General features: G+C 34.4%; 1 protein-coding gene across 1 annotated transcript in view; it reads left to right on the top strand.

The window, feature by feature from the left end:
* The window catches only part of LOC105440521 (phosphatidylinositol-binding clathrin assembly protein-like), a 71630-nt gene that overhangs the window by 16667 nt on the left and 28204 nt on the right, over positions 1 to 26759 (top strand). Inside the window, exons 5-14 of the mRNA XM_030994899.1 lie at positions 10535 to 10637; positions 11205 to 11244; positions 12469 to 12525; positions 15605 to 15716; positions 17876 to 17982; positions 20513 to 20554; positions 21472 to 21501; positions 22275 to 22319; positions 23987 to 24063; positions 24731 to 24845. Coding sequence (XP_030850759.1) covers positions 10535 to 10637; positions 11205 to 11244; positions 12469 to 12525; positions 15605 to 15716; positions 17876 to 17982; positions 20513 to 20554; positions 21472 to 21501; positions 22275 to 22319; positions 23987 to 24063; positions 24731 to 24845 — 728 coding nt within the window. The remainder of the gene's footprint in view (positions 1 to 10534; positions 10638 to 11204; positions 11245 to 12468; positions 12526 to 15604; positions 15717 to 17875; positions 17983 to 20512; positions 20555 to 21471; positions 21502 to 22274; positions 22320 to 23986; positions 24064 to 24730; positions 24846 to 26759) is intronic.

Here is a 26759-nt window from a genome sequence, read left to right as displayed (position 1 = left end):
CAAATCGTGTACCACAAGGTTCTATCCTAGGTACTCCATTGTCAGAAATTTAGAGGATGCTATTCATATCATGCATGACTATTGATGTTTGGCATAGAACACAGTGCTTCTGCTATGTGATGTGATGAGGCTGGTGTGGGACACGTGGTATCATGAAGCCTTAGACTGTTGTTACTATTATTTGTGACAAGTTCACAACTTCAACTGCACCTCGATGTAAAATGAAGGTCCTTCCCCGCGTGGGTTTTCGGCAACAAAACAACAACAACAACAACAATTTTTTTTTTTTTTTTTTTTTTTTTTTTTTTTTTTCCCCCACCCCAAAATAAGGGTGGGCCTTATACACGGATATTTACGGTACATGTACAGGTTGAAGAAAAGTTAGCTTTAGAGTCAGGTATAATAATGAAGATCATGACTATATATGTAACTTACACTGTATAGTGCCAAATCCACCCTGTGGAGTGTCAAGGCGCATATCATGTTGTTACATCCTGGAATTATGGCAACCAGCAGGTTTTTTCATCAGGGAATACAAAAACATAACTGTAATCAATATCTTGATGAATTTTTAAAAGAAGTTATCCCTGTCATGTTGTACATCCAGAAGATCTTGTTTGTGATCACATCTAATAGCAATATATGCATTTGAAAGGCGACATTGAACATTGGAAATTAGTGATTTATGACAAAAAGAAAAGTGGAAGATAGAGAAAAGCTCAATGATACTGTCATTCATCATGAAATCTATTTGTTGGTTGTTGTTATTTAAATTTCTTTTAGAATTAAAGGGTAAAGTTTACAAATGAAAAGGGGCCTTTGGGCAGTTTGATTCATGTATTTATTCAGGTTTTGTCTGTTAATGCCATTTACAATCATTTTGGGCATGGCTTTACATTCAGACTTTCAGTACATAGTCTTCATGCTGGATTAGAGAAACTTACCTGTAAATCAGTAGCACCTTAATCTATCGTAATTAACGGTGTATTAACCCCACTTTTTTGCCGCCGAAGAAAATTCAAAGTCGGGGGTGCGTCTTATACTTTACATGGTACACCAAAAGAAAAAATGCCTGGCAATGTCTCCCAGCTCAGTAATCGGTGTGTTGACTCACCACTCGGAAACTAGAACAACACTCAAATTTGTCTGTCATCTTGGTTTGAAAGCAATCTTTCTGATAGATCTCATTATGTAGTTTATAATAATAATTCCTCCAATTTTTCTTCTATTACATAGCGTACCACAAGGTTCTATCCTAGGTCCTCTACTGTTTTTAAATTTACATAATTGATCTTACACATTTAACTGCACCTCGCAGTTAAATGAAAGGCCTTCCCGCGTGGGTTTTTTAACACGGACCTGGCTTGCAAAAAAAAAAAATATGTATATTTTTTTTTAAGGGTGAAAAAGAGGGGGGCGGTTTATACACTGTTAATTACGGTATGTTCATATAATGTGATATAAATTCCAATTCCTTCTAAAGGACAATCCAATTCTTGGTAGTATGTTGTATTTAAGGAGGGCAGAAAATTGAACAGATTTGTGAACCTTAAAATGGAATCAAAAGGGTGTTAAGTCTGTTATTAAACCCATATCATTTTACTTTTTGTTGTACATTGCATATGTATCTTTAAAAAAAAATTGCTTTTGAAAGCGAGTAAATAAGTGAAATATTTGAAATAAAGAGTCAAAAACTGAATCGCATTGTAAGAAGTTTCACCTCTGGACAAGTGAATGTTATGTCTGCAGTGTAAAGGAACTCATGCGATTGTAAGCACACATGTACAGTACATGTAAATGTTTACTGTCTGCATTATTATGATTCAGGCCTACTGAAAGACCTTGATCGGCCGATAACAGAATGCAGCAAAGTAGATTAACAAATAAGAATATGATCAACATTTATAAAAACTTTAGTGTTAATTGAGGGGAATGCAGGGGTGTACACACGTGTAGATCTCTATGAAGCTGTAAGTACCTGTACTGTACTGTGCACGTACTGTATTAAAAAAGGTTAAAGTGCTCCCTGATATTAGAAGCAGTAGAATGAAAAGGAACAGGTCAGTGAAAGCTTGAGCAAAAGCCAACTAAAAATGAGAAAGGAATGAATTTTTGAAGTTGTGATCAATCAAACACAAATTGCCAACACTTTGACGTATCTTGCAAGCTCCTCTCCAATTTGCTCTGTAGGCCCTTCATGTACATAAAATTTCATCAACTTTCATTTCCTTTGTTATTGATTACACAATACATTTTTTCAATACCAGGGATGTGAAGAAACATATTTGGAAAAATTATAGTTAAGATGCATGCATGATTGAATTTAAAAAAAAGGAAATAACAACTACTGATATTTTTAGTACACAGCAAATGGGAGGGACCTTGCTATATATACGTCACAGATTTGCGAATTTGATTTTGAATGATCTCAACTTCAAAAATTCATAACTTTCTTATTTTGAAGAGGAATTTGCTCAATCTCTCACTGACCACCTGTTCCTCTCGTGTTTTGTGCTTCTATGAAAAACCAACTTAATACCAGGGACCAATGTGGACTACCCCTTTAATATCTGGTAGATTCTGCAAGAAGGAACAAATGATAGGAATCAAACCATTCACCCATATCAGTGAACGATGTGACCTTTTGATAGGTGAAATTGTATTCAAAATTAAATTCCTGCATATCTCCATTGATCACTCCGATCCTAGTACAATGGAAGTGGACTTTGGTTTGTGGGAGGTGACTTGCTGTAGAAATAGATAACTCAGCTTTTGTACTCTTTTGCAAGTTATTAACAAACTTTGAAATATATACCTACTTACCTAGATATTCATATTGGTCACATTTGAGGCACTGCCCTAGACACATACAGTATTAGTGCTACTGTATAATCTTTATTTGGTACACTATAACTTATTTGACAAATAAAAACATAAGCAGAGGAATAAATGGGGGCATGGAGAAGGGAAATTCTTAGTTTTATACACAGGCTAAACAATAAACATGATACATGTACAGTTGTAGATGTACTTGTGAATAACCTTACCATTTATTAGGAACTTTTAGTCCTACATTTTTGTGGAGAAAAAATATATTGAAATATGAAAGAAATTTCGAAGACACTTGTAGGCCTACATGTACATGTACATACACATGTTTCAAAGTGTGAATCCAATTTGATTTTTAAAAATATTAGCTTTACAGTTTATAAAGTCTCTTCATCTTGTAAGCCTGTATATTTCTCCATTTCAAGTCATGATGTGCGTGTAGTATTTGTCTAATACGTACATATACACATACATGTATACAGACAAGCAGCAATCTGTTGTAATCATTACCACTACAGGTTTCATTGATCATTCTTTATGTGCGGAAGGAATCTTGCTTCCACCCAGGAATGGATACGCGTCCGGAATTAGAATCTTACCTGGGATATGGAACAGGAAGGGAGAAAGGGTCACTTGCGTGCTACATAGGCCTGTCCTCATCAGCTCGAGTTTGCCAAACAACCCACTATTTTCAGACTTGGGTTATTATCCTGAAGCTCAAAATCGCGTCTTCCCCAGACCGATACGCTCATCATAAACTACAGTAGCTGTAGCTCAGACTGACTCAAATTAGCCAGCTATTTCCCAAATAGCAGGATATTTTGGAAACAAGACCAAACATTTCTCTGGATTTTTATCGACCAAATATCCAGCTAATTGCAACTGTGGGCTGATGAAGACGCAAATTAACTGGTTAATTTGTGATCAGTATAGTTGAAATAACGAGTTTTTCGGCAAGCTTGAGCTGATGAGGACAGTCATATTGTAACTCCAATGATGCATAGAACCTCTGCACAAAACTTTCCAAAAACTGTCTTTTATACCTGCATCCTCTGTGGTTGGAGTGGTCACTGTAAAGGCTCGTCGTGGTAAACTACCACAAAAAACATTTAACGTTCATTTCATCTGGGAAGTTTGCAACATGATTGTTTGTTGAGAAGCCCCCGCCCCCGCCCCCATTTGTAAATATAGACACATGATCCATCGTTGCTCATTCAAAATGTTATATTTAGTAATACTGTGCCTTTGTCTTTCCCCGTGACCAATAATGGTGTGGGTCAAAGCCCACAGCTTCCTGTTGTACTAGAGGGATATTGACTTTTACTAGGACCGATGAAACCTATATGAACAACTGAACGCTATTTAAGTATCTGCCACTTTGCGGCATGAATTCATTTTATTTTGATGGAAAAGACCTTCAATTTGTAGTGACGCGCAAAATTGGCCTTTCTGGTAGTGCAGTCAAATGTTTATGGAAAGATTCATGCACACTTGTACATTTATGAACTGTCATAAATAAAATTTAGGCTACAGTACATATTTTTACAGCCTTTTCACACACAGCTAAAATTCTATGAACATGATTAGTTTAAAGGGCTTTAAACTAATCAGCTGTACATACGACATCATTCACACACATAAATTTCGGTGCGATCGTAAATCGTTTCGTGATTAACTACTGCTATTAAAATGCGCAGTAGTGCCATTGCGCATTGAAGGTCATGTCATATCAAACAAAGTGCACGCTCCATCCAGTTTAAACACGTTTAAACCGTTCACACACAAAATGTCAAGCTCTCTAGATACAAACTTCGTATCTGCAGCCTGCTTTGAGGGGCGTATGAATCGCGACTTAATATCTATCCGAACATCGTATAAATGATGTTCACACAGGGAAAATTTTCTTTAAACATGTTTAAAACTGTCGAGTTAAACAAGTTTAAACTAATCATCTCTAGATCCAATGAATTTTAGCTGTGTGTGAAAAGGCTGTAGGTCGTCCAAGCTACAGTGTAAGCCCATTTACACAGCCCAAAAATTATTTTGAAAAACCATTGGGTCTTTTTTATTGCCATTTACACTACTGGAAAAACACTTAAGAAACCATTGGAGTTTGATGGTTCTGTTTTGTTTGGTGGTACATGTATAAGTTGAGCGCATGCTTGAGTCGTCGCTGTTCTTCATGCATTAGTACGGATGCAAGGATAGTAAGGCTGCGACAGGTAGTCGAATGCTTGAGTACCCGCACGGTTGACAACTACTCGGGTACGATTTCTCAAACCCGAATATTCGGCCGAGAAAAAAAAAAAAAATTGTCCAGGCCGAAGCTTACCCGTGCCAGGGTACCGTCAATAAAAATGTTTCCCCGACTCAAGCACTGTCAAACTCACCACTCAGAAACTGGGACCAAATGTCCAGATTTCTGTTTGGACTCTGAGGACAATGGATTATTCTGGCATCTTTGGTTTTTAAAACAGCATTGTTTACTGTTATTATTATTATTAAATTGATGCCTTAAACTGCAACTCGAAGTAAAATTGCATGCGTTTTCGGCGATACTGGGATACTGCACCAGTGGTATGGTAGTGGCAAAAAAATCAAAAAAATCAAAAATTCAAAAAATTCAAAAGAATTCAAAAAAATTATAAAAAAACATGGCGTCCGAATATTCGAGTATTCGCTTGTAAGCCTGGGAGTGTACTCGAGTACCTCATTACAATGTTGTGCACAGCCTTAAAGGATAGCCACTTGACCAAAAACGGGAATGATTCACCAAAGTTTGAGAGTGAGCATTTACACTGGATTTTTTATTTAGGTTTTTTGTTGTGTTTATGGGTAGTTGCCTAGCAACTTCCGACGAAACACCGGAATGTGAGGGAAAAAAAAGGGAAAAAAAATGTTTTTTTTGCTTGTAGTGTTAATGCAGTTATACATGTTCATGTAGCTTTAAGCTATACATGTACATGTAGTACATGTGATGCAATACCTTATATTTCCCCCACCCCAAGGCCCAATGCATGTTTATCATTGAGAGGAGTTGGGGAAAAGGCTGTGCATATTGCAGACTTTCTGGATGTACTGCCCACACACCTACATGTACATTACTGTACACAGTACCATCTTATGCACATCATGTACATTGTATAGTGTACTACCCATTGATCCTGATCCTAGACAGTGCATACAAAAAGGGATCAATAGAGAACTAATAATTAACAGTGGGTTAAACGTGTGTGGCTGGCTGGCTGGCTGGCTGGCTGACTGGCTGACGTGTGCAAATTACTCATCGACCCTCCTGGCTTGCTCGAGAGAGAATGAATGCCAGCTCTGCATATATATAAATCCACTATGTACTGTAGGCAATACCTGTGTAGACAGGATTTGTTTCAATTTGGAGGTTCATGAAACAATTTAGAGGATCAACGTTATAATCAAAGTAATTGAGATGTTCAGCTGGGAACAGAATGTTAATTGAATGATGTTGCCTTAAAATACATGTACTTTGTATTCTTAGGCATAGGCCTACATGTAGCCTACATGTACATAATTTTGAAATGAATGTTTTTTTTTAAAGCAAATACAAAAAACCCAGCAGTTATTGAGACGATCAGCTGGGTACAAATATTCTTCTTTTTTATGTTTTTTTATAACTAATATGGCTTCTTTTTAATCGCCTGTATAAGTAAACAAAGAACAAACAAAACCAAAACAAACAAATGTGAAACCAAAGAAAACAAACAATAACAACCTCTTCCCTTATGGCTCAATAACTCCCTAAAATGATAACCATTTCCTGAAAACATTATTGCACTTGTTTGTATGGACAAATTATTACGTACCAGTACTGTCTAAACCACCATAAAATGATAGAGGCTGATGAACCACTTGCAAACATGTGCAGTGTACAGATCTATACAAAGCACTTGTACATGCCTACAAGCCAATATGTAAATATTTGTGCGAGGTTTTATGGAATGTGCCTCTTGGTGACACAATTATTGTGACTTGCTGCTAAAGAATTTATTGCCCTACAGTGTATGAGGGCTCAAGGTTAAATGCTTATTCATACTCAACAATAATATTTATATACACTGTAGATTCAAGGTACTAGGAAAGTCATTTTTGTATTCACATTAGTAAATTATCAGGTATTGTAGTTTAATACAAAAATATACATGTAGGCTATTTGCAAATCTTGATTAATTTCTACTTTTTAAAATTAAAAGTTACAGTGGTTCAAACAATCTGCATACATAGGGCCCTATTACTTTGAAAACAGCCTTCTTTCCAAAAAGCAATTTATTTCATGACAGTATTTCCTTTTATTCTGCTGTGAAAGAGCTGAAACAGTAGCAGAAATCATTTGTAAAAGAAGCTCATTAATACTAAGAGGAAATGTGATAGTTGCTGTGAAAGAGCTGAAACAGTAGCAGAAATTATTTGTAAAAGAAGCTCATTAATAGGAAACATTATAGTTGCTGTGAAAGAGCTGAAACAGTAGCAGAAATTGTTTGTAAGAGAAGCTCATTAATTGGAAACATGATAGTAACTTGAAATGAACACTATTTTGTCTCAGATTTGTGTGTAATATGATGACATTGTTGATATGCAGTGACGATGTGTAATCATTGCCTCATATTTCACATTCCATTCAGCTCCTGTTTTGAGTTCATCGCCCAAGGTCAACTCAAGTCTAATTTAAAGGTACATGTACTTGTACATTGCTACGGTGATACTGAAACTTTAATGTACATATACTGTACATGAATGTCTAGACCTCCATCCATAGATAACTCTGCAAAAATGATTGATGAAGACCATTTCAAATGAACCTGTTTAAATGAATTCTTTGTATTTTTGGTTGTTGTTGTTGTTTTTATAATTTTGATTAATTGAGTTGCACATACTGTACATGTTCATTATGGAACACAGACATAATTCTTGTGTAGCATCGTCTCTACAGATTAGAGTTTGTTGGATTTCTCTCTCAATATCTTTAGATCTTTACATTAACGTGCATAGAAAATCCCTTATTGTTCAAATAAATCTTTGAGTTGATATGAGGTTCCTTTGAAATTGTGGTGGATCATTTTTCATGTAAACTACTTTCCTTAAACTCAATAATGAATAATTGGAATGTTACATTTACAATATATACATGTATCTCATACTCTAAAGCTCCTTGGGTGAGATATTCATTTTAATCATTAAATGTAGTTACTCATACTTGAGCTTTTTTCCAGCACTCATGTTTTTAAACAGTCTCTACTGTCAGGTGTCCCAAACTCATAGCTTTTACGACAACTATTTATTTGCTACATGTACAACATGTACATGTAAGTGCTTCTCTGAGACAGATAAGTTGAGCATCATGAAACCATGTGATGGTGCTGGTTGCCATGGTAGCAGTTCGTAGGAAATGAAAGTTGTTTTGGGTCAAGTAGAATGATGGACTGTCTGCCGATTCAAGATCAAATTCTTATATCCTCTGGGGCTTCCGTTTCTGTCACGAAACATGCAGAGGAATATGAATTATGAGTATGGAGTATGGCTGACAAAATATGTTGAAGACACTCCTTGTAAACCTGGTTGAATTACAATGGAATGTAATGTACTTTCCTTGCCAAGCAGAATAATTTCTAATCGGGTAGTACGTGAATAATAAGCTAATAAGCGCTAAGCGGCTGACCTACATGTACAGTTAATGGTAAATGAAGCTATGGGCCTAGCGTTTAATAGAGACTTTGTAGTAAAGCGCTTTATAAGCACCACTTTTTTTTTTCTTTTTTTTTAAAATCTACCGGTAGGCGAAATTGTCTAGACCTGGATGAACATATACTGTACATGTACATGTACATGTCTATGTGTAGATATGGCTAACTGGCTATGCCCATGTAATAAAGTTTTTTAGGGGAGGGGAGGGGGGAGGAAAAAAAGAAAAATATCTATCAATTTGATGATCACATTGAGGGTATGAAAAGAAATGTTAACTTTCTGTTCTGCTAGGAGGAAGCAGGATGAGGATAAATGCAGGAGCATAATTCACAAGGACATGCCATACATTTACATTTACATTGTATGTGAAAACATTTTGTATGGGGGATGTATCAAGTGAGACATTGTCATCTTTGTTTCCTAGTGATGTGCTCATAAAGGATACATGTAATTAAGTCATGTTGTAAACATGTTTTCCAAAAGGTGGAATTTAAAGGGAAAGTCCACCCCAAAAATAAGTTTGTTTCGATAGAGGCAGAATAATAAGAAAATCAGGTGAGTGAAAGTTTGAGCAAATTCTGAATGAAAATAAGAAAGTTATGAATTATTGAAGTTGTGATCAATCAAATACAAATTGGCAACTCTGTGACTTATCATACGAGCTCTCCTTCATTTGCTTTGTGCATAATATTCCATAAAATCATGTTTTCTTCGTTATTGATGACGGAATATATATTTGTTCCTTGCAGGGGGAGTATAGAAACATATTTGCAATTATTATATTTAGGGTACATGTATGGTTGAAATTTTTCTTGAGGGAAAATGAAAATTTTAGATTTTTTTAGTTCTGAGCAAATGGAAGTTGAGCTCGCATGATACGTCATAGAGTTGCCAATTTGTGTTTGATTGATCACAACTTCAAAAATCCAAACTTCCTTATTTTTAATCGGAATTTGCTCAAACTTTCACTGACTTGTTTCTCTCATTTTTCTACTCCTATTAAAACTAACTTAATTTCAGGGTGGACTTTCCCTTTAAGGAGAGTATGAATGAGAAAATAATTGCTTCTGCCTCCTTCATGTTCTTTCACAATGTACTACAACGTACATGAACATGATTAGCTACTTGTTGTGTTTCATGAATTTCAATGTCATTTTTCCATAGGGCCTAAAATAAAAACTTGTTGTATTGCCCTTTGCGACCGACCCAAAAATCTGAAAATCTATGGTCAGCAGTTAATTTTTTTTTTTTTTTAAACCTTTAAAAAAAAATTTTATTATTAATGAATAAAAAAATATGTACTTTGTTTGTTTAAATGGGATTTAAATGCATAAAATTAAATTATTCCCAAATTCTCACTCGTCTTCTGCCCTATTTTCAAAATCCTATTAGTGTAAACATGAACGTAGACCCAGGCCTCGTGTACATGTTTATACCATGCACTACAGTACACCAGCTAGAAACCAGGGAGACACCTTTCTAAAATTATACATATCAGCCAAAAGAGGACTGGAAAAAAATAAATTAAAAACTGAAAAATATAGGCCCATATAGGCCCATACAGGGCGAGAAAAAAAAAGTTAAAAAAAAAGTTTAAAAAAAAAACTTTTCAGACCAACCGACCCATGTTTTGGCACCTACATGTAAAGGGCAATACAACAAGTTTTGATTTTAGACCTAGTAAGAAGAATCTTTTATCGTACCAATCGCTTCCCAAGATAACACAAACAAACATCAAATACTCTGCAACCTGTTAATTAGACATGCTTGAATTCATAGCTACGAGTAAACGTTGTATGTTTCTTTTTGCCTTTCTTACTCGTTTGTTTTCCCCACAAAATCAGGCGATACACCAAGTATATTTTGTTTTACCATTTGAATTTCAAGATAACCTAACATCAAATACATTGCAACCTGTACATTATACATGCTTGGATTCCAAGTTATAAATAACTAATGTTTCTTTCTCCTTCTGCTATGTTCTCTACAGGATATGACATGTCAACATACATCAGGCGGTACGCCAAGTACCTCAACTGCAAGGCTCTAGCATTCAGACAAATGGCATTTGATTTCTGTCGGGCTAAAAGAGGGTAAGAACTCTTTACTTGTATATCCAGGAGTAATCATTAGCCTCAGGGAAAAAAATACTTACAAATTTTGGGGGGCTACTTTTCAAGCTTGCTTGCATGAAAATAACACTCTTTATTTTGTTTTGCATTGAACTAAATGCAATTTTTTTTTTTTTTTTTTTTTTTTTTTTTTGGGGGGGGGGGGGGGTTCTTTTATGACTTTCGGGGGGCTCTTTTATGACTTTCGGGGGCTAATTCGCCCCGAGCCCCCGTATATTTTTTTCCATGATTAGCCTGTAATAAAATATAAAGTTCTCTTGTAGAAAGAAGCATCATGTCATATGTTGAAATTTGATTTAATTTTCATTTTGTAACTTCCATGTAATTATGCATTCAACATATAACTTCAGTTCTTACACTTCCTATGATATAGGAACTACCTATAATAATCAAATCAAATCAAATCAAAGACTAAGGTTTCATATTCCCAATTTAAAATACATGTACATGTACATATGACATATTAATACATTGTATTGCTCAATTTTGATTGAAATGTTTTTCTTTGTGTCTATTTCATTCCAATAGGAAGGAAGAAGGAGTACTAAGAACAATGTGTGCAGAAAAAGTAAGTTTCATCTCCTTTGCTCATACAATTACCAGGTCTCGACACTAGCAGGTGCCCGTGACAAATGCCCACCTAAATTTAAGTCCGGAGCCCCCACATTTTGAAGATTTTACACAAGCTCATACGGGCCTAAAAAAAAGAAGATGTTGTATTGCCCTTTAACACTGTAGCTGCCAAAACATGGGTCGGTCGGTCGGAAATGTTTAAAAAAAATAAAAAATAATCCCTCTTTTGGCTGATATTTCTTAGTTTTGAAAGCTTTAATACTTTTTTTAAAAATTAAACGGTCGCAAAGGGCAATACAACATCTTTTTTTTAGGCCTAATGTATACCAACTGTAAAAGTTCAATACGGACTCTCTTCTAAGAAAGATTGTTTGGAGTCTCACATTTACGATCCACTTAAGGGTCGACAGTTGATATCATACTAATAAATAGGTTTTTTCAGATCAAGCAAAACATTGGTATTGCAAATCAATAAATCAATCTCTAGTCAAATGAATCAAAACAAGAATGAAATGGTATCAACAAGTGGTTTCATCTCAACAACCTGTACTGTAGATTGTTTGCTCTTGCATTGAAGTGTGTGCAAGCATGAAGATGTTGTTTAACCATCTTAAAGGGATAGGTTAACTTTTTTGAAAGTCTTTGCCTGTATTCCTATATCGACTCTAAATAATAATAATAATAATAATAATAGCATCAGACCAAGGAATGTGATGCTGAACAAAGAAATTAACGTCTGGCATATTTCAAATGTTTGTGCCTTTGTTCGCTTGACTGTACATGTAATTATCCTGCAAGTTTTATACATGTAAATGTAGATTGAGAATCAGATTATTCTATTCAATTTAACTAAAACTTTAAAGGGAGGCGTTACTACTTCAGCAAGAAGGGATTAGACCACCCAGTGAGCTATCGAGGTCACTGTGACAGGTGGCTATCTCATTAACTCAGCTCTCATTTGACATAAGAAAAAGAGGATCATGGGGGACCAACAGGCACCGATTTGGGAAGTTTTCTATATAGAGGGAGCAAGTAGCTACAAGTAGGACAGTGTGCCTTTAAAAGTTTATGAGCTGGTCACCACAGAACAGACAGCATCCTCTATATATTGATGTAAAATGAAAATAGGCCTATTATTTAACTGTGCCAACACTTCCCATAATGTTCTATAAAATAAATATTTCTATTGCTTGTCATTATTTTTTTCTTGTCTTCACAGCTCCTGAAAACCCTTCCCCCTTTGCAAGACCTAATGGATGCCCTACTAGACTTTGAGGTAAGAGAGTAAAAAAAGTATGAGATATGAGGAAAAAAGAAGAAGATATAATTCTTTTCTTTAAAAATCTAGACATTGAATGTAAGTCTACAATTTTGAATTTTTAAAAGTAGTATGTGTAGAAAGTCTCCCATCTCTATGAATCCTTACAAATTTCTAAACAAGATACAACTACATAAAGTTACAATGTACATAAAGCTTATAGTGTACGAGATAGCCACAAGTGATGTGGGGTTTGAGATTGAATGTGATCCTCGGCATCCATGCAAATTATGATGCGAGTGTCTTGTTACAGCATGCCCTCACATCTTTGATATTCCCTTGATTAAATCATGGATAGGGTCCATGATTAGATGGAGGGATAGTAATGGGATTATGGGAAGGGTGAGTTCTGATTAAAGATCACAAATTATTTGAGACCTTTTTCATTCTTTGTAAATGAATTGGAAGAATATCTTGATAAATAAAGGAGGTGCGATAGCTCAGTCGGTAGAGCAGTGGTCTCGTAATCCGGTCACCCGAGTTCGAAACCAAGGCGATGCGCTAGTGTCCTTTGGTAAGGCATTAATCTTCATTACCAGCCGCCGGCTGTCTGGTTGCTTACAAGCATTTATGCTTTTTTAGCAGTCAGGTAAAATAACCACCACCATAAAATTATCTCCTGAATAGGCTTGCTCTTCAAAATTTTAAACTAAACTTTTATGCCACCTGTGTGTGTGTAGTCCCACTCACCCACTTTGTGTGCAGTGCATGTGATTTTCAGTAAGATTGAGAGTCTTTTTATTTTGATCACTCCCAAGTCTTACAGCATGTACATTAATTTCTAATGACTCCGTAATCAGACCTTTCCCAATGGCTTTGAGACAGTTTCTTGCACAATTTTTATCGTATTACCAGAACTCAATTTCATCTTTCAAGGTTGGAAATCAAAATGAGATATTTTCCTTTAATACGCATATTACCTTCAAGCTAATCTTGAGTTCTGGTTATGGAAATTCATTTCAAGAGAAAGAGCTTCCAAGTAATCCCAAATTCTATATCATGCAGTCGATTGGTTGTTTTATTAAAACAATCAGAACTGCAGAAACACGGGTTGACATGGTTTATTTACTCTGGCCCTTTTTTTTCAGGAGCCCTGTTCATATTAAAACCAACATCGTTGCAGCACCAGTGTGTCTCTACAGCTGCAATGATGATGGTTTTAATATGAACAATATATCAGAACAGAGTTGACTCTAATTCTTAAAGTATATTAATAGCTATTTTGACAAATAGAATACTTTGAACCAAAATACAAATTTACCACCGACAGTAAATCTATTATTTACATGATAACTTTTTTTTAATAAATATAATTCCTTTAAAAATATGTGAAGGGTATGTGATATCAACATTTATTACTCAACTGTAATCATATTTATTAATGTGGGGTATAGATGTCAGGTATCTATGAGCTAAAGCATCTTTAGCCCAAGGCAACTCTCCCTCCAGATCAAATCTAGGATTCATTAAGTAGAAGAACCTGTAGCAAATTCAAATCAATTTCCAGAACAGAGCGTGCTGTGCTGAAACTAATGAAGTCACTTTATTGATAATGGATTCTTGTGACTGAGATGTAATCTGTATTAAGTAGAGGAAGGGAAGTTACTTACTACAGATGAACTGTGTGTGATTATTTAGTCTTTGATGATTCCAGTATGCAATATGTTGCTATGAAACCTAGACATAGCCACAGTTTGCAGTGTCAGTAATACAATTGTGTTTGTAAGAATAATGAAATTTGTTGAATTGACATCTATTCAGAATTTATCATTGTGTCCTCCAAATGATTTTATAGAAGAAGCACCTTTAAAGGTAATACAAAGTTTTGGGAAATTTTGAAAATTGGGTGGATAGTGAATCTTTACAATTTTGATATATTTGGATGCCCCTGTGGATGTATTATAAGCACTAAAAAAATTAACCCCTAAAACACTTCTGTTTTCGAGAAATAGCGCCTACGGCCGTACAATGGTAGCCGCGACCATGAAAATCTCAGAATATGTAGTTGTGATATATAATTTCCAAACAGGAGTACATGTAGCTAATCGGTCGATTTTAGTCAAGAAACATTGTTTCATAGCTAAATTGATATCTTGACCTTGAGAGGGAGCTATACAGCATAAAGAGTTTATCATTTATAATTTCATAACTTGAGACTCGATTTCAACCGGGACAACGATCACTGAATATTGTAGGATTGCATATGCTTCCAATATGTTAATTTGAACCAAATTCATGACCCCATACCAAAACTTTGAGTTTTTAGAACCTTTTTTTCTGGTACTCTTTTGTCTGTGTTTTTATTATATTCTTTTAATCCAGGTATTAAAACGTACGTATTTGATAAATACTGGAGGAAAAAGAAATCCTAAATAAGAAAACAATGTTGGTTAGGATACATTTCATATGCAGACAGTTTACTTTAGCATATTGCTCTGATGGTATTTTGTGCATGTGCAAAGACATGAGTATTTTTTTCTGTTTTTTTGCTTTGGGGAGAAAGAAAATTCATTATGTTGCCCCTCGCAGAATGTCGTCAGACGTAAATAGAGCATAGCGATTGGAAAGGGCACTCCTGCTTTATGAGGTGGAAAGCCTTACGTCTATATTAAACAACTATGGTTGACTGCATGCTTTGAAGTATGTTTTTGGATCAAGCTATGAGACAATGCAGCTCTTCTGTCTTTATATAAATGTGTATACTGCTTCTTGTCTTTCAAAATTTCTTCTCATAAGATTTCTTGTATTAAAAGATTCTACTTATAAAGGTAATTTTACGATAAGATTCTTTTCATAAACATTTATGAAATGGACTCTTGAAAGAAGACCTTCGGGTTATAGTTACTAAGTTTATCTTTTTCTTTTCCTGGCATCCATTTGACTCTTTTCCAAATGTACTCTTGTTTGTATTCATTGATTTTTCTTTGTCTTTGCCAAATAAATAATATTAATAAAAAAGATGCTTCTCATAAAAATTTATTCAGCATTTTATTAATCATTTATACTGTTTTTCTCTTTTTTTCTTCTTTCTTTACAGGTCACGTCCAATAATCTGTCCAATGGTGTAATAAATAGTGCATTCATGCTCCTGTTCAAAGACAGCATACGGCTGTTTGCATGCTACAACGATGGAATCATCAATCTCTTAGGTTAGTAGTCAAAGATACATTGTAGTAAGATCTACCGTTTTTGACAATCCACCAATAGTGTCAAATTGTGCAACATTAAAACAAACAAAATATAAATTTATTAAACAAGTATAAGCATTGAGTTATATAACTTTTGAAAGCTCTACCAAAGTTTTTTGAAATTAAATAAATGAGCTCTGTTAAAAAATTATAAACCAACAAAAAAGACAATCGCAATAAAGTTGATTAAAATTTCCTTTATAGGGGGATTTTGTTGTTGTTTTGTTTTGTTTGAACAATAGCCATCCTAATAGAGCATAAGTCAACAACACAATCAAAAGGGTTATTTTTTAAGCTGTTTAGAAACAGTAGTTGTCTAAAGATCTGAAAATATGAAAAAGAGCTTTTTATCCAAGTGTTCATACTTGTTCAGTCCAGAGTAGTGATTTACATTTAGGTGGTGTAGAAACTAGAGATAAAACTTTATGTGCTGAAACTTCATCATGCCATGATAGTGTTATGGAAATGCATTGTTCATGCTTCTTTCATGCCACTTTCACTACACACGTTTAGCTTCATCATGTTTCTAGAATGGTTACCAGAAGAGCCCTGCATCATTACATTATTACTAATCGCTATACCACATGTTTTAAGAATCAAAATTAATTAATTTGTGGTTTTCCTTCCATCAAACGATGTGGGTGTAGGGTGAGTCATTAATTATTTACAAGCTTTTACACATGTACCTGTACAGGGTAGATTGTGCTCTGCCAAATACTCCATCATGCGTAGCTGCGCCTTCTGAGTAATCCATCAATGGAATTCCAATTTGAAATTCCAATGAGAGATGAAGATTATTGGATATATGTCTGAGACTAATTATGAATTAGTTATTCATTTCCATTTGTAGACTATAAAATGAAGCATTTATGAGTGATAGGACGTATTTAAAGACTTGAAATGGTTTTAACAAATTAGTAAAAATTAATTGTGGACAGTGTATTCAGAGTTTTTGTGATAGCACAGAATTTTGAAATAATTATGTACTGACAATTTATTATGATTTTATAGACAAACATTTTGTTAAGTCGAGAATTTAATGTGATTGATAAACATTGATAAAACAGTTGTGTATCTAGGCTTAGTATAGATCTATAATTTAATGCAGTTAATATTAGACTTGACATGTTGATTCTTTTGTATTCATGTACACTGTAGCTATAGTGTAGAAGATAATTGCAATGTGTCTTTATCATGCCATGATCGTTAATGTTAGCACTGAAGAGTTGATTATGCCACTGAATCTAATCAACACCAAATCTAATGAAAATAACCTTCCTGTATGAGAGTTATAGCCTTGTGACCAGTGTAGCTGTCGCCAAACATCCATGTACAATATAATGTATCTGTTGACATTTAATACCCTGGTAGTATGATATATATCTTCCCTGAGAATACAAAGCATGTGACATATCTTGTACATTGTACCTTGCTGTGTCACTACAGAGTACTGAGATCCTTATCATATGTGTTTTGAGAATACATACATGTAGTACATTTTTCAGATGGTACTGTAGATGGATAGATTTGGGTACTAAGTAATATGACTGGTAAAATGAATAAATGAATTCAGTTTCTGTTATCATTTAGATCTAGATACCCTTGGTAGTACTATATCAAATTTTGACAGCCCTATTCAGTTATAGAAAAACAATCACTGAATGTGTTTCACTATTATTGAAAGGCCTTCTTTGCTGGCATCCTTTAATTCAAAATATCAACTTAAGATATTACAATACCTCTATGAAAGATGTGTAAGTTTAGTTTAATACAAATTTTGCACCCTATGAATTAAGGTTAAAATAATTGTAATAAAGTTTAGTTGAAGTCGAAGTACTCGCTTAAATTTTGGTGCAAATCAAAATTAGCATTCAGTGAGGGAATTAATATAAAATGTATTTCTTATGGTATTTATGATGTTTGGCTGTGAAGCATTTGGATCTCGCATGCAATTCCGGAGATAATCTATATCTTAAATCTTGAAATGACAATCCCTTTCAGCAGCTCCTGGAAGCTATCTTGGGATAATGATATGTGTCAGTTGCCATGGTGAAATATATATTTTTATGTGTGATTGGTTCTTCTTTAACTTGTAAGCTCTGTTTGTTTGTGTTGTGCAGAGAAGTACTTTGACATGGGCAAGAAAGACTGCCGTACAGCGCTGGACATCTACAAGAAATTCCTGATTCGCATGGAGAGGATAGGAGAGTTCCTCAAAGTAGCCGAGGTAAGGGCATGAATTTTAATACTCTTTCTTTTGACTAAAAAAGTGTTGAATTTTGTATGCTGAGTACATTTTATGTTCAAGATTGTTTTTGTTTATGTTAAATGCCCAAATCTGACAGTGGATCAATGAATTAAACACTAGTAACTCATCAAGTTTCCTTTGCATGAAAAGTCCAGACAGTACTACTTGTCTCAACCTGAAAATGCTGATTTTGAAATTAAAACAACTACATTTATTGCAAAGATTGTTCCAAAAGCTGTTTTAGGCTTACTCTAACCATCAAATAATATATTAAACCCTACATTTAACTCATGAAAATTCCATTACGGGAAATGATCTTGAGTTAGTGGCACTGTAGGGGTTAAAAGGAGGAAGCCGAATTGTATTCAAACTGTTGAAATGTTTTATTCAGACTGCATGCTCTGACATTTGTACTCTAGAGAGCTCTTTAACTTGGACAAAAACAACATTCAGCATCAACCACATTCTGACTTTGCTTTCAGACTCTGTTGTTTCAACCATCTTCCAATAGCCTCAGCTATAATACCACAAATGCCATAAAACATCAATATATCATTGCATTCATATGATATTGGATGGTTTTTAATAATCTATCCAATTGTAATACTTGAGCTACATGTACATGTAGGATATAGGCAAAATTATAGATATTCCCACAACTAAGAGCCAGCTAATACTATTATTTTCTTAATATTTATCCTAGGAAAACTTTAGCTGTAATACTATTTTTAGTTTCTGGTTTTTACTCCAGTACAATATTGTTGTATCAGGCCCAAATCTATGTTATAAAGATGAGTTGAATTTCTAGACTTAAAATCAAATATTTTGGTAGCTTATACATGCAGTGCATTAGCTTTTATGCATGATGAATAACAATCGTCAATTATATATCCTGTGCGGCCTTTTTGGCTTGGCTGTCAAATTTTCATGCATAAAGTTGGTATGAATTTCTGCCTCTTTGTTGTTCATTTGCCTGCAAATTGAAAGAGAAGGGCATTATCCATACTCTGTGGTCTTCTGGATCTAATACCCTCATGTTTTATTCAAAGAATGACGATATGAATACTGGCTTGAGGGATTTTCAATTCAAGGGTTAGGTATAAATACATAGCCACCTTTATCTCCCTCGTCTGCAACGCAATATTGAAACAGCGTATGAAATTGAAAATGCATACTGGTATTCTTAATGCATCAAGAGTCCAACATTTCAAGTATTAGGCATTACCCTAGGCACAGATATTTTTAATTAGAAAAGGTGTTTAATGAAAATTCATACAGTGTATGTACTTTTTCAAAAATAGAATAATGGTTTCTTTATAGGGTAGTCCTAGATATAAATGAACCATGTGCCTATTGTTTGTTTATTTAAGGTATTTACAATATTCTAATAGTTCTTTTTTTTTAAATGGTTGTTAATGTACGCCTGTACTTATATTTATTGATGTTGAACATAAATATGCCTGACTTTCAGTTAAAACTCAGCTTTTTATATATAACAAATATTAATAAAGCCAAACATCTTTGTACATTGAAAAAATGGGGTACCGGTACATGTTGGAAATGCAAATGCAAATGCATACCATTTTTAGGTAATTCAAAATTTTTGCTGCAAAGCAATTTTTTTGGGGGGAGGGGGGGGGGGGGAAGGGGGGGAGGGGGTTTATAACATATAAAGAGTAGACATGTTCCCTGTATAGATTAATTTCAGACAAAGTGGAAGAAATTATACAATGCTTTGAATGTGCTGATATAGGAGTAATATGATGACATCAAAGAAAAGCTGAGCAAGTAATAAATTTGATTCATCCTCTTCTCCCGGTCTTGCGACTGATCATTCAGCAACGTTTGTTTATACAGATGCAGCGAGGGTTTCAATTAAATGTGATTTATATGAGGGACTTGTCATCCTCTCCTGCCCCGCTCGTCCTGTTTTTAAAAGGATATCCCTCATGCAAGGAACATTAATAATGTGCAAAGCTGCAAAAAAAAATTCATTTGCGTACCTGGGTTTCACTTTGTTGTGTAATGCCCTGAGAAATAATTACGGTCATGTGTGGTCCTACATGTAATATCAGTCATAACTTTGACATTTTTTTGTGTGGAGAATACATTGATTTAAATATATTGTCTGTTAGAAGGATGTTAACAGTGTAAATTGCTATCAATATATGCCTTTTTGGCTGTAAACAAACATTAAAATGGGAATAATGGGAAAATGTGTTTGGTTTTGGAATGATATATTTGTAAAATAGTAATAATAATAGTGTATACATCTAACGGGAGAGTATCAACTCTGTGTAAAATGATGTAAATTTTAGTCTGATCAGATATATTAACGTAGTCGGCAATAACATTTTGAGCTAGATATTTTATTTTATGTTCTGAATTCTGAATATATCGCGCAGATGATGCTATAATCCTGTACAAATTGGAAAAGATTTCATCACTCATGTTCATGAATAATTTATAACTATTTTCTCAACCATTTTTTTTCTTTTCATTATCACAGCAAGTGGGTATCGACAAGGGAGAAATTCCAGATTTAGCGAAGGTAAGTAGGCCAAACTTCTAGCTCACTAAATGTGTTATCTGTATCTGTCCTGTTTGGCATCATGTGTTCTATGGTCCTATGTTGTCTTGTGGCATGTATAGTTGAGGATCTTGGTAAATTTTTCACCAAACTTTTCCCCAAAAAAATATGTCAATCGTAGATGTGCAAAAGCATTGTTTCAGTTCAAAAGTCTGCCATGCAGTGTCGTTTGTTTAGTGTAAAATGTATACGATTGTGTTTATTTAGCAAGGTACAATATACATGTAACTCTGTATGACTTCAATGTATTTTTTTACTTGTTTCTTGTGTTTACCTTTTGTTGAATCATTAATACTTTAGTAGGGATCATTTGATATTATTATTATTATTATTATTATTATTTTTATTTATTTATTTTTTATTTTTATTTATTTATTTATTTATTTATTTATTTATTTTTTTTTATTTTTTTTTTTTATTTATTTATTTATTTTTTTTTTGGGGGGGGGATGGATTGGATTCAAAATAATTAAAACAAGTTTAATACACTGTACATGTTTGTGTTCCTGTATATCAGCAAAGCCTTGTACTTTAAAGAATTTAAGAGCATGGAAGTTGTATGTGTCATATTTTACAAGAAATATATCGATAATATTGATATTGCAGATGATTTAAAAAGAGGAATGTGTAATAAGAAGAGATAACAACAACAAAAAGCTATATTTGAGAGATAGAGAGAGGGGGATAGAGAGATGGAATAAAAAGAGAAATCATTTTTAATGTTGGCTGAAAGTGATACCAAAGATGCTCTAGAAGAGGGGGGGGGGGGGGGGGGAGAGTTAGAAATGCACAATTTGTTCAGCATGTTGGAATGGTATTGATTGACTGTGTAATTGTATATCTTTCTGAATGTTATCTTGCATGTAATTTACCTGCAGTTTGGTGATGTGCCACCTGAATATAAAACAGTGAGTTTCCTGAATGACCCCTTTTTTATTATTCCAGAAAATACCTATACAAGCATTCCAAAAGTTAAGTTTATACTATGCATTTAGCTCAGCCTATAATATATCCAAAGCACGTATCAATTGTTTAAATAGCAATAATGGATGGTACAGCTGATGTGTTGACACAGATGAGTATACTGTCCTTATATAGAATGAAGAAAGGATGACAAGTGTGTATTACACGTGCTTGCTACAAAAAGAAAGTTTTCAGTTCTGAACATTTAAGTCAAGTGTATCTGTGTACCTGAAAATATGTTTCACTGAGAATATATGAACAAATTCTGCTTTGCCATTCATGTAGTTCCCCCTCCCCCAAGGTTATGTTATGATCAGGACCAAAAAAAAAATCATGTTTTTTTCCAAAAGAGATTGATTTTAGGGTAGGACAAACTATTTGCACAGTATAAACTATAAACTTGGCTTATTTACATATTGTTTTTAGAAATCATGAATTGCAATAGGCCTGTCTTCATCAACTGGAGTTTGCCAGATAACCAGCTATTATAATTATCCCGATCGCAAATTATCCAGCTACCTAGCAGGATATTTGGTCGAGAAAATATCTGGAGAAATCTTGGTCTTGTTTCCAAAATATATCGCTATATGGGAAAGAAGCAGGTTATTTGGCAAACTCAAGCTGATGTGGACAGGCCTAATGCCACTAACCCAACTATAATCTGGTATTCATAGTACAGCATAAGATGCACATTTACGTCTTGTTGTTTGAGTTGCAGTGTCCTAATATGTTGTTTCCATGGAAACCACTGGATACGGGTAAGGTGAGGCAGTGTTTGGTTTTTAGCGCTGGCTGACTTTTGAACAGAAGCAATGCATGATACTGTTTTTATTTTGTTTTGATACAAGTACACATGTACATTACATTATAGTATTGTTTTGGCATGATCGACCAAGTATAATTTGAAATGAGAAGAGTTTATGAGTAGTGAAGTTTTCTTTCTTCTATTACATGAATTATTAACCCATACATGTACCTATGTTATCATTCACCATTTCATCATTTATTGTGATAACTATATGTATAACTCCTTCATTTAAGAACTCATTTGCTTTTCACCACTTCACCACTTCATCCTGTGACAACCAGGGACCTGTTTCACAAAGCCTTCTTTCGATGACAAATGACAAAAATCAGTTACAAATCTGCTGATAACCAATCAGAAGCAAGGATATCAGTAGCTTATAACAAAAACTGTCATTTGCCACTGATGACAAGTTTTGTGAAATGGGGCCCAGGTCAGGAGATCGCACAATAACTTGAATTAGTTTAAACAAAGATTCATTCAAATATTCATTTTTTCCAAAAACACTTCCAAACTGGAACTCTTTACCACCATCCATAGTTAACATTCAAGATCCTTACGTATTCAAGGCTAACGTGCAGCAACATTTTCAAGTGGAGTGTGGCCTAAAAAACGATTAGACAGTGACAGAGTGTTTTGTTTGTTCCGGGAGAAGAATCTGCCATGAAGAAAAAAATGTCGCCTAGGGGGAAATCTTTTAAAATTGCTGAAAAGGATACACAAGGCCTGTTAGTTTTTAATTCAGCTCTGTAATGTTTATAAAAGCTCATGGTTGTACACATAAATGTTTTGACCAGGCCCCCCCCCCCCACTCAAGGCCATATTTTTGATTCAACTCAACTCCTAATTCATGTACTCTATATACTTCTTGCAAAGATTTGCTATCAAACATTTAACAGAAAGTACATGCGTTATGAATTTAAAAATAAATTTCACTGAAATAGCCAGTTATACATTTCTGTACTTGAATACATTTCAATCTTTACACCTGAAATTTACATCACATCACTGAAATATACCAATTTTTATCTTTTTGCATTTCGTGCTTCTCAATATCCATTTCTCAACTTGCTTATATGAGAGATGTAAGTCATGTATACATACATAGTCAATCAAACCGATTTAAATCTCTTTACGGTACCTCACCCTTTTATACAGCCCTTCTCACTTACATGTATGTAAATTAACATATTTATTTGCTTTGGAGCCATTCACATTTTTTTTTTTTAGTTTGTTTTACAACAATTTTGCTGTTAATGACGCATTATTCCTAGCGATCACATTGTAATGTCAAAATGGAGTATAAAGTGGTACAACAACATACAAGAAAGTTGTAGTTATAAAAATTAGACCAATTACTTTTTAATAAAACAATTTACCAGTTAATTGACCAAAGTGCTAACAGTATTAGTAGTACATCAGTTTAATACAGTTGTACTCATTTGAAAATGTTGCTATTGCTATGTGCTTTATTGAGCCAGAGAAGATGCCATGAAATATTTCAAAATGAAATATGTAACTTCTTACAGAAATTAAAATGCACTGACATCTGTCTCATCTTATCATGCCTAGAAGTCATTTTGTATTAAAGTTTATAATTTTTTACTGAAACATTTATTTTGCAGGCCCCAAGTAGTCTGTTAGAAGCCCTTGAGCAGCATCTGGCATCCATCGAAAGCAGCAAAAAGTCAAACTGGAACAAGTAAGTATGACGATGGTATAATGTAAAAATGCATGTGGAACATAACAACATTTTGGGTGTTTGATGCTTTATTATTCTTAGTAAATAGTAATTGTATCCATTAGGATCTCACAGAAATAATTGTTGGTATGCTGGTTGTGTAAGAAGAAAAGCAGGGCATCTAGTTTATGAAAATAATTGCACCCAATGGAGCTAATTCCCACAGGAATGTGAAGAGCCCTTTTTAGAAAAAGCTGTCCTTCTCCACTTTCTATGTTTTTGTAATTGTACCTAGAAATATCCTGAAATTCAGCTTTAATTTGTATTTGTGAGTTACATGCCAATACATTCTAAACTCAATAAATTCATGTACAGTGTGATCTATAAATATAAAGTACATTATTAAAGCATTGTATTGACAATTAACTCATTGACAACTGAGTTCTCCCATTTCCATTGACTTAATACAGGGACTTCCCAGTCCTGGCAAGCAATGGGTTCATAGATCTACAGAGAAGCATATGTGACCTGCATTTTGCTTGTATATTGCTATCCCTCAATACCAAAGAATATTGTCTCTTCACCTTGCACATACATGTACACTGTAGGTATCTTGATATATATATGTATAATCTAGATCATTCTTTCACTGTCATTCCTTCCTATTTTTCTCCTATTACATATGCAGAGCCAATACAGTCCAGACAGTTTTAAACGCATTCTCATCATCAGCAGCATCCATCGACGATAACGACAAGAAGAAGGCCCTCGAGGACGAGAAGGCAAGATTAGCGGCACTCAAGGCATGCATATTTTGTCAGTTTTTTTTAGTGAAAGACCTTCCCTATCCCATCATATTTTCTCTCTTTTATTGCCCTCTTTCTACACACACCTTCTGTCTGTACATCTTTGTTTTATCTCTCTTAATCTAACCCTCTTTTTCTTTTCTCTTGATTTCTATCTTCTATCTCTCTCTCTCTCTCTTTTTCTCTCTCTCTCTCCCTCTTTCTCTTTCACTTTCTCTCTCTCACTCTCTTTCTCTTTTTCTCTCTCTCTCTTTCTCTCTCTGCCTTTGTCTCTCTGTCTCACCCTCCCTCCCTCCCCCCTCTCTCTCTCTCTCTCTTTCACTTTCTCTCTCACTCTCTTTCTCTTTTTTTTCTCTCTCTCTTTCTCTCATCCTCCCTCCCTCCCCTCTCTCTCTCTCTCTCTCTCTCGCTTTCTGTGAATCTAGACTTTATATTCATCTCACAATCTTTTTCCTTCTTTCTTCTTATCTCTTTATTGGCCTATTTTCAATTTCTCTCTTTTTATATCCAGCTTATTTTCTCCTCTCTGTGTATTTTCCATCCATTCCTCTTCTTGTTTAACGATCCTTGTAATCAAACGTATTTTTACATTGTTGAATAGTATCCTTGAAAAGAGGAAGCTGACGATAATATATTGAAATGTGTAGGCCTGGAAGGGAAGATTATTCTACTTACAATACACTTATAGATGAAGACAGTTCATTCAAGTGTGTCAGATGGATAGAGACTAAAAGCCTTATCCTTGAGCTTACCTTATTCAATCTGGGTTACATAATCATTGATACTTCTATGAGTTGAATACCTTTACACCGACTTGAAAGCTAGCCAATCATAGTGGCATTGAAAACTTAAAAGAAATACTGTGCTGCTTGATGTAACAATTCATGTCTTATGTAATATGGATTGGTGATTCCTAGAAAACTGGATACATCTCTCAAAGAGTTATATGCAAATGATATGGAACTGAAATGATACATATTGTATGTGAATGTTGATGTTCTCTCTTCTATACCAATTTCTGTATGGTTTATCAAGAAAATGATATATATACTGAGTCAGCATATATTACTACATGTACATGTATGTAATATATACATGTATGTGTATGGGCTTTTTAATTGTTATCCCTACCACCCCACAGTTATGCATCTTTAGATTGTGGAATTGTTCCCCTGTGGTTTAGTTACTATTTATATTATACATTTATCTGTAACATCTAAAGTGCTCTGATCAGACTTACAGGGTTTTGTGTGTGTAAAGCTCAATCCTATGGTTTCTGACTTTATTCAACTTTTTTTCATCATTTTCAGATACATTAATTTACTCAATGGATGCTTGAATGGTCACCAGATTCAATGTATTAGATCTGGGGGGCGTTTCACACACCCTGTCATCAGTGACAATTGACAGTTGTTGTTATAAGCTACTGAAATCCTTGCTTCTGATTGGTTATCAGCAGATTTGTCACTGATTTTTGTCATTTGTCATTGAAAAAAGGCTTTGTGAATGGGTCCCAGAACTTTTTATTGTAAGAGGCTTTATACTTAAAGAAACGGTACACAAAGTATCTGTATGTTCTTGCGATTCAAACAAGGAATGGACATGTTAGGAGTGGAAAGATTTTATGAAGGATGTTTTCCTTGAAAATATTCCTTCTCGTTCCTTGCCTCAGATTACAACTCTTGATTACAACACGGTTAACTACTGTAATCCTAGAATGCCATCATTTTTAACGTGAAAGTGTGCGGCTGAGGCACCGGTATCTGAAATCTGGGCACTGTATTATAAAGAGTTGCAATCGATTGAAATCAATCACAACTTAAAATTGATTGCAACTGTGTAGAGATTGATTTTGTGTTTAATTTCAAGTTGCGATCAATTCAAGTCAATCAAACTCTTTATAAGACAAGG

This window comes from Strongylocentrotus purpuratus, unplaced genomic scaffold, assembly GCF_000002235.5.
Source record: "Strongylocentrotus purpuratus isolate Spur 01 unplaced genomic scaffold, Spur_5.0 spur5_scaffold_21, whole genome shotgun sequence".
Lineage (NCBI taxonomy): Eukaryota > Metazoa > Echinodermata > Echinoidea > Camarodonta > Strongylocentrotidae > Strongylocentrotus > Strongylocentrotus purpuratus.
This window is presented reverse-complemented; position numbering and strand designations above follow the sequence as displayed.